The 13,584-nt window shown below is 46.3% G+C and overlaps 2 protein-coding genes and 1 non-coding gene across 3 annotated transcripts; 1 reads left to right on the top strand and 2 right to left on the bottom strand.

Annotated features, from left to right (window-relative positions):
- The first annotated feature begins 4,632 nt into the window (after window positions 1–4,632).
- LOC123453074 (L-type lectin-domain containing receptor kinase SIT2-like) lies at window positions 4,633–7,038 on the top strand. The gene has a single exon (XM_045129836.1). The coding sequence runs from the start codon at window positions 4,941–4,943 to the stop codon at window positions 7,020–7,022; it is 2,082 nt and encodes a 693-aa protein (XP_044985771.1). The 5' UTR covers window positions 4,633–4,940; the 3' UTR covers window positions 7,023–7,038.
- A 187-nt stretch (window positions 7,039–7,225) lies between these two features.
- On the bottom strand, window positions 7,226–11,454 carry LOC123453075 (D-xylose-proton symporter-like 3, chloroplastic). Its single transcript, XM_045129837.1, has 14 exons — window positions 11,185–11,454; window positions 10,971–11,068; window positions 10,375–10,453; window positions 10,238–10,297; window positions 10,038–10,104; window positions 9,822–9,946; window positions 9,527–9,628; window positions 9,050–9,424; window positions 8,637–8,684; window positions 8,443–8,505; window positions 8,291–8,371; window positions 7,801–7,899; window positions 7,587–7,724; window positions 7,226–7,427 (listed from the first exon to the last, which is right to left on the bottom strand). The coding sequence occupies exons 1-14, from the start codon at window positions 11,413–11,415 to the stop codon at window positions 7,290–7,292; spliced, it is 1,704 nt and encodes a 567-aa protein (XP_044985772.1). The 5' UTR covers window positions 11,416–11,454; the 3' UTR covers window positions 7,226–7,289.
- A 1,969-nt stretch (window positions 11,455–13,423) lies between these two features.
- Window positions 13,424–13,584, bottom strand: LOC123400452. The gene has a single exon (XR_006610724.1). It is a non-coding gene; the product is annotated as a U1 spliceosomal RNA (small nuclear RNA).

Below are 13,584 nucleotides of genomic sequence, written 5' to 3'. Positions count from 1 at the left end.
AAAGATCTGCAAGTTAAAAAAACATCACCTGGTAATTCTTTTGAAGTTTTGTCAAATCTTGAGATTATATCTGCTATTGCTCAAATGGGTGTTAGTATTCCCGATGATAATTTTGAATCTATAGATATTATTAGTGAACTTGAGATTTCGAGAGCTAATATTGCCAAATAAGTTGATAAGAATGATAAACAACAGGATAAAATGTTGTTTATCACTAATGCTGCTAGAGAAGCATCTCCTTTGGATACAGAGTGGGTAGGGGATGAGGACTTGGATGTTAATGATTTTACTATAGTTAGATCCAGGAAGAAAGAAAGCAAAAAAGTGAATATCACTATTACTAAACCTGTGACTAGAAGTCAAAAACAAAAAGTGGGGGATGATGCAGGTAAGGCCATGGCTCCTAGCAAACCTAGCACCAAAACTCAACTCCCGAAAAATAGAAAAAATGATTAGTCTATTCTGGAATTGTAGGGGGATTGGGAAGAGAGGCATGGGGACATATATATCTGATTTGATCAGAGATTATAAATTTGACTTTGTTGGGATTCAGGAGACTATGAAAAAAGACTTTTCCTCTAAATTCTTTAGGAAATTTGACCCTGGAGAAGACTTTAGTTGGAAGTGGATTCCTTCGGAAGGGAAGTCGGGAGGAATATTAGGTGGTTTTAGAAACAATGTGTTTGATCTGGTGGACTGTGTTGTGGGCAAATACCTTATGAAGTTTGAGTTGTGGAATAAAAATCTTAAGATGAATTGTTCTATTCTGGTGGTTTATGGATCAGCGCATGAAGAGTTCAAGACTGATTTTCTTACGGAGCTTGCAGCGATATGTAGTCACATTACTTGCCCCTACATAGTAGGAGGAGACTTTAACATCCATAGGTTTGCTATTGAGAAAAACAAGAGGGTGAGACTAGGCCATTCCTCGAATCTTTTTAACTCCATTATTAATTCTCTTTCCTTGCGTGAGGTGGATATGAGTGGTGGTATATATACCTGGTCTAACAACCAAGAGGAGCCAACTTTGGAGAAACTAGATAGAGTGTTCATGTCCAAATCCTGGGAATATCTTTTCCCTTTTACCTTTGTTAGGAAAATTGTAAGAGAGGTCTCGGACCACTGTCCCCTGATATTAAACACTGATGATAATGTGCCCATTAATTTGGGCAAAAGAGAGTTTAGATTTGATCTAAATTGGTTGAATAAACCTGAGTTTACTACTCTAGTGGCTAAAATTTGGATGCAACCTGTCCAATCTGTCAATCCTATTGATATCGTGAATATCAAGCTGAAGAGATTTAAAAAATATTTTAAAAGCTCGGGCTCGGATAACTTTGGTAAAGCCAGGAAGAGGAGAAAATGGTTAAGGGAGGAACTAGGTCATATTGAAGAGTTGCAAGAAATTGATACCTTGAGCCCTCAGCTTTACTGTAAAAAAGTGGAGATGCTAATGGAATTAAACAGCTTGTTACTAGAAGAAGAGGTGGCCTGGTTGCAAAAATCGCATGATAATTGGTTGCTAAAAGGAGATAGTAACACTGAATACTTCCACAGAACGGTGAATGGAAGGAGAAGGAGGAATGCGATTATTTCGCTTAGTTGTGGAGATATGGTGATTGAGGGGAATAAGAACCTGCTTAAACATGCCCCTGAATTTTATAAAGATTTGTTTGGGCCTGCTCGTGGAAACTTATGTAAGATAGATAGTAATATGTGGGGTGACAAGGAGAAGTTGGGGGATATTGAGAATTTTATCCTCCTCGGACCTTTTTCGGATACGGAAGTTAAAAATGCCTTGTTCTCGATGAAACACAATAAGGCCCCTGGACCTGATAACATTCCGATTGAATTTTTTCAATCCTGCTAGGACATTGTTAAAAATGATGTGATGTTGCTTTTTGAATGGTTTTACAAGAATAAACTTGATGTAGAAAGGCTTAACTATGGTATAATAACACTGCTACCTAAAGTGGTTGGAGCTAGCAAGATACAACAGTTCAGACCTATATGCCTTTTAAGATGTGTTTACAAGTTGATTACAAAAGTGCTTACTATCAGATTGGAATCTTTTGTGGATATTCAGTTTAGTAGGCATCAAAATGCTTTTATCAAGAATAGAGATATTATGGACGGGGTCATGTCATTACATAAAATTTTGCATCATACGTATGTCCGTAAGAAACAGGGATTGTGCTCAAACTTGACTTCAAGAAAGCATATGATAAAATTAACTAGGAATTCCTGTTGGATTGCCATAGCAAAAGAAACTTTGACACCTGATGGATAGATTGGGTTCGGAGGATTTTGGTAGGTGGCACCATTAGTGTGAAGTTAAATGATGAGGTGGGAGAATATTTCCAGAGTGCCAAAGGAGTAAGACAGGGTGACCCCCTTTCTCCTTTCCTCTTTAACATGGCTGCTCACTGTCTTACAAAGATGGTTCTGAAGGCACAGGAGAATGGCTTGTTTACTGGGTTAGCAGCAGATTTGGTGGAGCATGGGGTTGCTATACTTCAATATGCTAATGATACTATTTTGTGTTTTGAAGATAATGCTAGTAATGCTTTGAATATCAAATTGTTGCTTTATCTGTTTGAGGTTATGTCAGGCTTAAAAATCAACTTTTTGAAAAGTGAGATTTTCTCACTAGGTGTTGATGATGAAACTATGAGAAATTATGCTGAAATGTTCAATTGTGAGATTGGATCCTTCCCCATTAAGTACCTAGGCATGCCTGCTAGCTATGTTGGGCTTAAATGCAGTGATTGGCTCTTTGTGGATGACAAGTTTATTAGCCGTGGGGAATCCTGGATTAGTGAATCTCTATCCAATGGGGGTAGACTTATAAAAGTTAATGCGGTGTTATCCCATATCCCGTCGTATTATATGTCCATGGCCTTAATTAAGAAAACTACACTTGAGAAATGGGACAAACCTAGAAGGAAATTTTTTCTGGCATCGTAACGGGAGAAAAGGGTATCATATGGTGAAATGGACTCGTGTTTGTAGATCTAAGGTGAAGAGAGGACTGGGGTTTAAGGACTTGAGAAAACAAAATATCAGCTTACTCGCAAAATGGTGGTGGAAGCTTGAGAAAAAAGGGGCTATGGCAAGATATTGTGAAAGCTAAGTATCTTAAAAGAACATCTGTAGCTAAAGTCAAGCAGAAAGTTGCTGATTCTCCTTGTTGGAAAGCAATTTTGAAGGTTAAGGAGTAATACATGGCTGGTAGAGGGGTGGTGTTTAAAAAAGGTAATATAGCTAGCCTGGCTAGATGATTTGGGTGACAATGTCCTTCTAAAGGATAGATATCCTGATCTTTTTGAAATATGTTTGGATAAGGAATGTGCTGTTGATAAGTTGGAGAGTATGAATCCTCTATCTTATTTTAGAAGAAGATTATCTCATGATATGCTCCAGAGATGGGAGGAAATGAGACAATATGTGTTGGATAAAGTCTGTAAAGATAAGGAGGGTGAAATATACTGGAAATTAGATAATTCCAGAGAATACTCTACTAAAACTATGTACAGATGGTTAGAAAAAAACCTTGCGGGGGCTAACTATAAGTGGATTTGGGGAACAAGATTCCTTTGAAGATCCAAATCTTTCTGTGGCAGTTGTTTCAAAATTCCATTCTTACGAGGGATAATATGAAGAAACGAAAGTGGCACGGGAATCCTAAATGTTCTATTTGTGATGAACCTGAATCGGCTCAGCATTTGTTCTTTGGGTGCTCGGTAGCCAAAGTAGTTTGGAGGACTGTAGGTGCTCTGTTTGGTACCAACTATATTCCGAAATCAAGTTGGCAAGTTTACTCTTGGTTGTATGCTTTTTTGCCTGGCTTGTGTGATATATATATATATATATATATATACTATTGGCTTAGCTGCAGTTTGCTGGTCTATCTGGTTGGCTCGGAATCGGGCTACCTTTGAAAAGAAGTGGATCAGTACCCCCTTTGAAATTGTTTTCACAACCTGTGCGTTTATTGAATATTGGGCAGGTCTGTAAAAACCTGTGGTGGCGGAGATGGTCAAGAAGGGAGCTAAATTGCTGAAAGAAAACGCATCCCAGATGCTGCTGCTATGTGGACCTCCGAGACCAGAATCTACCGAACAGGCTGATTAGGAAGAAGGCTGGGAGGAGTGGTAAGTGTTGGTGAAGATGATGATTTCTTGGCGGTGGCTCTTGCTGGTTACATTGCAGGAATTCTTAGAGACAGTTCGTTTTGCTCCTGATGAAGGCTCTTTTAATCTGGGGCTCTTATTATGTTGTGTGCTTTTTTGTGAGCCTGGTTTGTATGTGGTTGTATGGAACTTTGGTAGCGGTACTGTCATGTGGTAGTTTAGCTTTTGGTCTGTGCATAGTGACGGATAATACCAGGTTTTTGCCCCACAGTTTGTGTTCCTGATGACAGGCATAAACAGTGGGTTTTTTAGTATTGTTACGAGCTCGGTTCTTTCCTTTCCCTCTCTTTCTAGTTCTGGTTTCAAAAACGTTGTATTTCCGTTATGAAAGTAATGGAAAGGGGAGAAGCCCGGTTCGAAAAATATCATATTGACCATATTTTACCTATTGTTTTCTAAATTAAACATAACAGAAAAATGCCTAGTTATTCAACATTTAGTAGATTAATATGGATCTTTTGTTAGTTACAAGGCCTCTTGACTCAACCCTCTTGGATTGATTTCAACATTTCTCTACTCTACTTCATTTCACTTTAAAAAAAAAACTCCGTTAGTTCGTTCGTTTCGAACACCTCCGGCGGGCCTCCATGTCCCTCTCCCCGTCCTTGTCAGCTCAGCGGAGGCAACCTTGACCTTGAGGTCTCCTCCAATGCCGTCCATTTCACCCGACGACTACTTCCCCACCCTGCCCCACGGGGACGGAGCGCGAACGCTCGATCGCTCCCGCTGCTCGCGCCGGTCGTCGCCATGCCGATCGACCTGGCCGCGTTAGTCTGGCTCCTCCTCTTCCTCGCTCTAGACGTCGCCGGTGCCCAAGAGTTCGTGTACGCCGGCTTCGCCGTCGGCAGCGTGGCGACCACCGGCGCGGCCGCCGTGCTCGCCCCCTCCGGCATCCTGCGGCTCACCAACGACACTAAGGAGGCGTTCGGCCACGGTTTCCACCAGGCGCCCCTCCGCTTCCGGGACGCCTCCACTGGCGCGCCCGTCTCCTTCTCCACCACCTTCGTCGTCGCCATCGCGCCACGGTACCCGGACGCGCACGGCCACGGCATCGCCTTCGCGCTCGCCCCCTCCGTCGCCGTCCCCGGTGCCGTTGCCGGCAAGTACCTAGGACTGTTCAACACGTCGGACAGCCTGGGGAACGGCACGAGCCTGATCGTCGCTGTCGAGCTGGATACCGCCATGGACGCTGAGTTCCATGACGCCGACGAAAACCACGTCGGCATCGACGTCAACGGCCTCCACTCTGTTAACTCAACCCCGGCCGGGTACTGGCACGACGACGGCTTCGGTGGAACTAAGTTCGACAACATCAGCCTGACTGGCGGTGGCGACGCGCCCCTGCAGGTGTGGATCGAGTACGACGGCGAGAGAGCGCGCCTCGAGGTGACGGTGTCGCCGGCGGGCGCGCCCAGACCGGCCGTTCCGCTCGTGTCATGCAACGTCAACCTCTCGAGGGCCGTGGCCGAAGACAGCTACGTCGGCTTCTCGGCCGCGAACGGCGCTGCCGCGAGCTCGCACTACGTCCTCGGCTGGAGCTTTCGCCTCGGCGGCGGCCGTGCCCAGGACCTCGACCTCTCCAAGCTCCCGCGGCTCCCGTCGTCCACATCATCATCATCATCCAAGAGAACGATGCCGCCGCTACTACTCCCGATGACGCTGCTCGTCCTGGTCGTCGTGATCCTGCTCCTGGCCTCCGCGGCCGTCGCGGCGCTCGTGGTGCGGCGGCGCCGGCAGTTCGCGGAGGAGGAAGAAGACTGGGAGGTAGAGTACGGCCCTCACAGGATCAGCTATAAAGACCTGCACGGCGCCACCAATGGCTTCCGCGACCTCATCGGCGCCGGAGGCTTCGGCCGCGTGTACCACGGCGTGCTCCGGAGGTCCGGCGCCGAGGTCGCCGTCAAGGTGGTCTCGCACGGGTCGCGGCAGGGGCTGCAGGAGTTCGTGTCGGAGATCGTGAGCATGAGCCGGCTGCGCCACCGCAACCTGGTGCAGCTCCTCCACTACTGCCGGCGGCGCGGGGAGCTGTTACTCGTCTACGACTACATGCCCAACGGCAGCCTGGACCAACACCTGTTCGGTCATCCATCATCGGAGCTGAGCTGGGAGCAGCGCGCCAAGGTCGTCCGGGGCGTGGCGGCCGGGCTGCTGTACCTGCACGAGGGGTGGGAGCAGGTGGTGGTGCACCGGGACATCAAGTCCGGCAACGTGCTCCTCGACGCCGACATGAACGGCAAGCTCAGCGACTTCGGGCTCGCGCGGCTCTACGACCACGGCGGCGACCCGCAGACGACGCGCGTGGTGGGCACGCTCGGGTACATCGCGCCGGAGATGAGCAAGACCGGCAAGGCCACCACGAGCTCCGACGTCTTCGCCTTCGGAGCCTTCCTGCTCGAGGTGGCGTGCGGCCGGAGGCCCGTGGTGTTCAGCAACGAGTCGGATGACTCGCCGCCATCGCCGGGGCTCGTGGAGCTCGTCCTGGAGCACTGGAAGGCCGGGAGGATCACGGAGGCAAGGGACCTGAGGATGGGCAAGTGCGACCAGGAAGATCTCGAGCTGGTCCTCAAGCTGGGGCTGCTCTGCTCTCACCCGGACCCGTTGCGACGGCCGGGCATGAGGCAGGTGGTGCAGATGCTGGAAGGCGCGGCACCGGCGCCGGAGACGTCGCCGGAGGATCTTGGGAACAGCATGACGCTGTTCGAGCACAGCGAGGCATTCGACGGGTTCGTCAGAGTGTCGTTCCCGTCGACGTCAGGGTTCACCACCGCCACGATAAGGACGTCCACGTCAAACTCCCCTGACGAGAAACGGCAGCTCCTCTTCAGCTGAAAGTTCTTCTCAATGTGGCAGCTAATTTGCAACTGGGTACATACATGCACTGTTAACAGTAACATCTGAATCACAGGCATCAACAAAAAATGACAGCTGATTCAGAAAGAGGGGCGTGTGGTCGTACAACTACAGATGCATGTACACCTACATCAATTACACAGACAAAATCAGCAGGAAGAGCTTCTACAGGGAGACGCGCTCCGATCCGATCCGTGGAGCGGACAGGGAAGAGGCTAGAGGATGAATATCAGCAGGCATTTCCAATCACTTCTTCAGGATCTTGGATTCAATCTCCTCCAGGCTCAGCCCTTTGGTCTCTGGGACGTTGAGGATGACAAACAAGAGGGCGAGCAGCGATATGGCTGCGAAAAGAAGGAAGACGTTGGCCGGTCCGAGGTACCCCTGTAAACATGAAAAAAGAGCGGCACAGTTAAATTGGTTGGCGCCACTCTTCGGTTTGTTCATACGTCTGTTAAAGAATTACGCCTTATCCAGTCGAATAGGCTCGAACTTCAAGAGATACATAAATAAATAAGGAGATAACGGTTCCAGTATAATTACCTGCAAGGGTGAGAATGCGAATGTCACTAACGCATTCGATCCGAAATTTGTGAGTACCGCGAGGCTGATTCCGCGTCCCCTTGTTCGGAGTGGGAAGATCTCAGAGACCATTAGCCAGCTTATTGGACCAAATGAAAGCTGAAACACAAGGCATGTCAATTTCCCGTACCACTCCGTGCTTACTAAATAACCCCTACGCAAGTAAAGCACCAACCTGGTAACAGCCAACATAAAGAAGTAAAGCACCAACAGCAACAAAAGGGAAGCCACTGAGAGCCTTGTAGTAAGCTGCTAGCAGGAAGAGTGCAACAGTCTGCATTTCCAGGTTGAATTAGAAAACATAAGGATTACTCTTTCATAGCCTAATCATATCAATATAATACAACTTGTACAACTGTTTAGATGCCTGATGAACTTGCTGAAGTTGCAAAGGTTTTTTAAGCCTCTAATCATTATTAGAGATTTCTCTTCATAATACTATCGCATAGATAATTACTCCCTCTGTCCCAAAATGATTGTCTTAACTTTGTACTAGCTCTAGTACAAAATTATACTAAGCTTAAGACACTTATTTTGGGACGTAGGGAGTACTACATATGCCTAGTAGGACTATCAATTCAAATAGCTGGCTCCTAGTGAGGGTCACACTTTCCATAGCAAACATATAAGTTAAACAAGTTGTAGGAAAGGGTAAAGTTACTCACAATTCCACTAACACCTCCTATCATTAACGGCCGTCTTCCAAGATCGTCAACTTTAAGCACCGCGACACCTGTCATCACAAACTGCAAAAGGATTGAACTATTACAATTTATGCCCAGCAGATTACTGTAGTGATCTAGCTCCGTGGTATTACCTTGAACAGCCCAATCAAAATTGACACTTTTGCAGCATCAGATGCAGCTGTAAACCCAGCAGTCTACAGAAGATGGACATAAACAAATTATCTTGTATGCAGCAATATGAAAAGCTGTATTGGTCCTACTTCCATCTGTTCTAATTTCGAAATCGAACGAATCAATTGAACAGCTCGAAGCAAAACTGAGGTACCTGCAGAATGGAGGTTGCATAGTATAGAACACTTGGCTGGCCTGTTATCTGACAAATAAATTAGCACTTCAGCTGACTTAATAACTACTAAAAACAAATGTCCAAATTAGGATGAAATGAATAAATAAATAATGCTGGACATTTTCCAATGCGGATTCAACTTCTCAAGCCAAAGATAATATAAATAGTTTAGAATAGAAGGTACTACCTCCGTAACAAAATATAAGACGTTTTTGCAGTTCATGCTAAGGTCATTTGAATTTTAAAGAGGTAAAGAGGTAGTACATGCTAAGGTCATTTGAATTTCAACTTAACCGGGTGGAGAATTTCAAATCTAGAAGGATGATGGCAAAGGAGGTCAGATTTTAAATTCAGTTAAGCTGCGTATTAGTGGGACTCAAGAGGATAAAAACCTGCTGGAAGAGAACCAGTCCTCCTCCAATAGTGAAGGCCTTCAAGCTTGCTCCCTCGAATACTTGAAAAATGCTTCCCTCAGCTTGATCTGCGTAGGCAGCCCTAATTGATGAAAGATTATTATCAATCTCGTCTGTCAGAACCTTCTCACTTGCTGAAGGGCCCTTCAGTCTTCTCAGGGCATTCATTGCCTTCTTTTTGTTATCTTCCACAGGGCCTTTTCCCTGCACTGCCCTGAGAAGTAGCCATCTAGGTGAAGGTGGTAAACTCCACATACCAACAGCCATTATAGCTGCCAGTGGAGCACTAAAACCAAACATGTACCGCCATCCTCCTACAACATCAATTTCATAGCTCCCTACGAGGTATCCAAACTGTAAATTGTTAAAATAATAAATGGTCAGACGGCATCAGATCATGCATTTTGTTGTATGAGAATATAGTTTTGTTTAGGCAATATATGACAAGATAGTTACCAGTATCCCTCCTACAATAAACAGCTCCTTCAAAGATATCAATGTTCCACGTATTTGTGAAGGACAAGTCTCTGCAATATAAAGGGGAGCACCGTGCATTGCCTGGAACAGAGCATTGTGGTAGTTCAGTGGCATAAAACTGAAAGTTAGAGAACAAGCTCGTTTATCTATTCTAGCCATTAGTTGATCATGAATATGTTCCTTTGCCTTGTGTTCCTCCCAGTTTCCCCTTTTCAGAGTTTTGGGGTGGTAAAAGGGGTATTTGATAGAAGTACTTGTGCTTGCAGCTACTCACCAAACCAATGCCAACGCCATAAAGGAGACGGCCTATGATCAGAACTACAAAATTAGGAGCTAATCCAGTGACCAAAGCACCAGAAATATATAATGCAGCTGCTGTGATCAACTCTATTCTTCTTCCTGCAAGAAGATGGGTAGTAGCAGTTATTTCGCTTCATCTTCAAAGAATACATAGTAAGGAATATTGACGCACACTATCGTTTCAAATCACCTAGAAAATCTGCAATGCGGTATGCGAGAATGGATCCACCAAGAGCACCATAAAGTGAACCACTGGCCTTAATAGAATGACAATAAACTCATTAAGCACAACAGTTTTCTTGATTACATGGTAAAAACAATGTTCTTGATTAATGATTAACAAATGTAGGCGTAGGCTTATAAAACACAGGGATCGCCCAAATGGCTTACCACAAGCCCTAGCTGCACAGAAGAGAGGTTGAACCAGGTGGTGCCACTGAGCTCAGCAGACTGAAGAACGAGGAAGCAACCATGTGAGGGCAAGCGTCAGCTTTAGGAAATTATGGAACAGCCAAATTGGGACTTACGTGCACAGATATGGTCGCTCCAGAAGTTGCGCCGATGTCATAACCGAAAAGGAGGCCACCCAATGCAGGGAACACGAACCTAGGTTCCAAACACTGGCTCGTTAGTACAGAAAACTCGACATACTCTATATTGTGTCGTCCAATCCATAAACCGAATTGCAACGACAATAAACACTGGACCAAACCAAGATGCAACAATTGTCTGTAGTCGAACTGGCATGCAAATCTAACATATCCTCCACTATACGACGCATTTGTATGACCACTTTAAGCACAAGGATCACGGTTTGGCATGAACAGAATTCCTGACAGTCTATTATCTGGGCCATGCATAACAGAAGACCATTTTAAATCAGGCTGCACATTTCTCACAATGCACTACATCATGCTAATTCCACGGTATGCTACAACCCTAATTCAACACGGAGGACAGCAAAAGTAGTAAGCAATGTATCCATGGTGAGCTGAAGTAGGTTTAATTCTGCCCCAAAATGGTTGATTCACGCGATCTGGAGAGGTGGAATCGAGCTAGAAATGCATTTATCCCCAAATGCCGCTAACGGATGGGGGGTCGGGAGATATATAAGTTAGCTCACGGGAGGATGACGGCCGCCAGCGAGTAGTCCGCCCCGGCCGCCGCGCCACTGCCGGCGTCCGTCGGTGACTCGTCGGCGCCCTGCGCGTGCGTCCGCACCTGCACATCACCGCCCATGTCGTCAAAAGACCGCCCCGCCCGGATTCCGCCCCAGAATAGAAGGCACTGGGATTCTCTATATTTGGGGCGGCGAGGACTGGGGTCGTGCGCCGTACGCGGAGCCGACGGTGCGCAGTGGCGGCGGCGGCGGCCGACACGGGGTGGATGAGCGGCTCCGCGTCCCGCGACGACACGTTGAGGGCGTCCATCCCCGCCGCGGCGCGGCCGAGAGGGTGGGGTCTGCGCTGTGGACGAGGTAGGCGGCGGGAGCGAGCGGGGAGAGAGGTGGAGGCGCGCGCGACGGTCGCGAGTGGTGGGGGGAGGCACACACCCGTCGCCATGGCCATGCTTCTAGGCTTAGCTTGGCACGTTCAGCCTAACGCATACGTATTATAATTAGAAGAAAAAAATGCCAGATTTTAAATTATACAGGTTAATATTCGGGGGCTGCTCCACATCGAGGGCCGTCCGATCCGCTTCGACCGGGCATCCCATAATTCCTAAAACGATGATCGAGTTACAGAAACATTCGTTTGTTGCAAAAAATAAATTTTAGACCCATTAATTCTGAAATAATGGGCGAGTTCCAAAAATAATTTGCTTTGTTGCAGATTTTTTTTTCTTCGACTTCCCGTAACATAGGTATTTTTACGAAAGAAATTTTTGCAACAAAGGTCATGTTTCAGGAACTTCTACAATAAAGATCATTTTTTTTCCGAACCGGGCTTCCCCTTTCCATTATAAAGCATATAAATAACGGAAATACACATTTTTCCTCCGAACCAGAGCAATAACAAGGGAAAGAGGGAGAAGCGAGTTCGGGGCAATATCAGAAAACCCACCGTCTGCGCCTTCATCAGGAACACAAGACTATGGGGCGAAAATCTAGATAACACCCAAACCCGTCAGAAACTAGGAAAGAAAAATCACCGCCAAGTACCGCAATCAGTCCTACCAGACAACAAGACAAAACCACCAGTACTACGACAAACCACGCAGGGTTAGCAAAACATAAACAACAAAAGACCAAATTGAATACCAGCAGCATCAGCACATCCTCCACCAGCTTGATCCGCAGCTCACCACTCATCCCATTTGTCACCTTCCTCGCCCTGCTCGCTAGATTCTGGCATTGGAGGTCCACAGAGCAGCAACATTTGTGATGCATTTTCCTTCAGCATCTCAACACCTTTCTTAATCACCTCAGCCATTTCCGGCTTCTGCAGACCTGTCCAATATTGTATGAAAGCACACGCTGTGAAAACAATTTCGAAAGGGTTATTAATCCAAAAAATTTTCAAAAGTGGCACGGTTGCGTGCCAGCCACATTGCCCAACATATCGCATCAAGACCAACAGTATAAACATCATTACAGACAGGTAAGAACACATTAATCCAAACATAATATTGCCATATATAATTAGGCCCACACTCAGAGGGTGCTTGGATCCAAAAGACTATAACTAGTCTGACTAACACTAGTCTTTTTGAGAGGCTAAAGTTCCAAGCACCCCTGACGAAGGAGAGGCTAAAACTAGTCTTGAGGCTAAAATCTTTTAGTCAGGGGTACCCCTACTAAAATGTGCATTAGTCCTCTCTCTCCTCATTTAACTCCTCATGCAAGTTCTGAACTGGAGGATTTGGAGGATAATAAACGTTCATTAACTTGATTTTAGTCTCTTTACTACTTGGATCCAAGCATGGTTGAGGCTAGCAAGTTTTAGTCTCATTACTTTTAGTTATGGGACTAAAACGTATCCAAGCACTCTCTCGGTCCTCAGTATTGAACCCACTGTTCTCCATACTACTCTAGCAACAAGGCAAAGAAACATCAGGTGTTGGGCAGACTTTAGCTGATCACAAAATGAATACTAGGTTGGATCCCCCTGTCAGTGCCTTTTTTTAAGTTGTCTCTAGTTAGAATGACCTCTTGGCACAATTGCCTACAATAAAGATCATATTGCCGGAATTTTTACAAGCTGGTGGCCGGCCAGCGGCACGACTGGGCTGGCAGCGGCGTGCGGATGGCGTCGAGGCGAGCGACTGGTGGCGCGGGCGCCTGCCACCACCACCATGCCGATTAAGGGATAGACTTTTCCTTAATATTTCCCTTAGGAATCTGAATTTAAATAAAGATACCTGATGAAATATGGACCATGTTACACGTCCTATCGAATTCCTGGACAAGGCAGGGACTAAAATGAGAACTACACAGTTGCCCTGTTTGAGAACAGGCCAGGGATCAAAATTACTGCATTTTTCTCAAAAGGGCAGGGACTAGAAAGAAAACTAAGCAAGGGCACTTCGCTCTGTTTGAGAACATGCCAGGGATCCAAATTTAATTTAAAGGGATTGGCAGGGGCCGCGCGAACGCGTACCCCCTCTATCACAAATTATGACGTCCACTCTCCCACTTGGGGAGATGGTAGGCCAGCGCACCCACCAAGTGCAATGTGGGCCACTGATCTAGGCCACGGGCCTTCTTGATCGCCCGTCGACCCCGTCCAGGTAAGTAT

The sequence above is a fragment of the Hordeum vulgare genome, chromosome 5H (genome assembly GCF_904849725.1).
Source record: "Hordeum vulgare subsp. vulgare chromosome 5H, MorexV3_pseudomolecules_assembly, whole genome shotgun sequence".
Taxonomy (NCBI): Eukaryota; Viridiplantae; Streptophyta; class Magnoliopsida; order Poales; family Poaceae; genus Hordeum; species Hordeum vulgare.
This window is presented reverse-complemented; position numbering and strand designations above follow the sequence as displayed.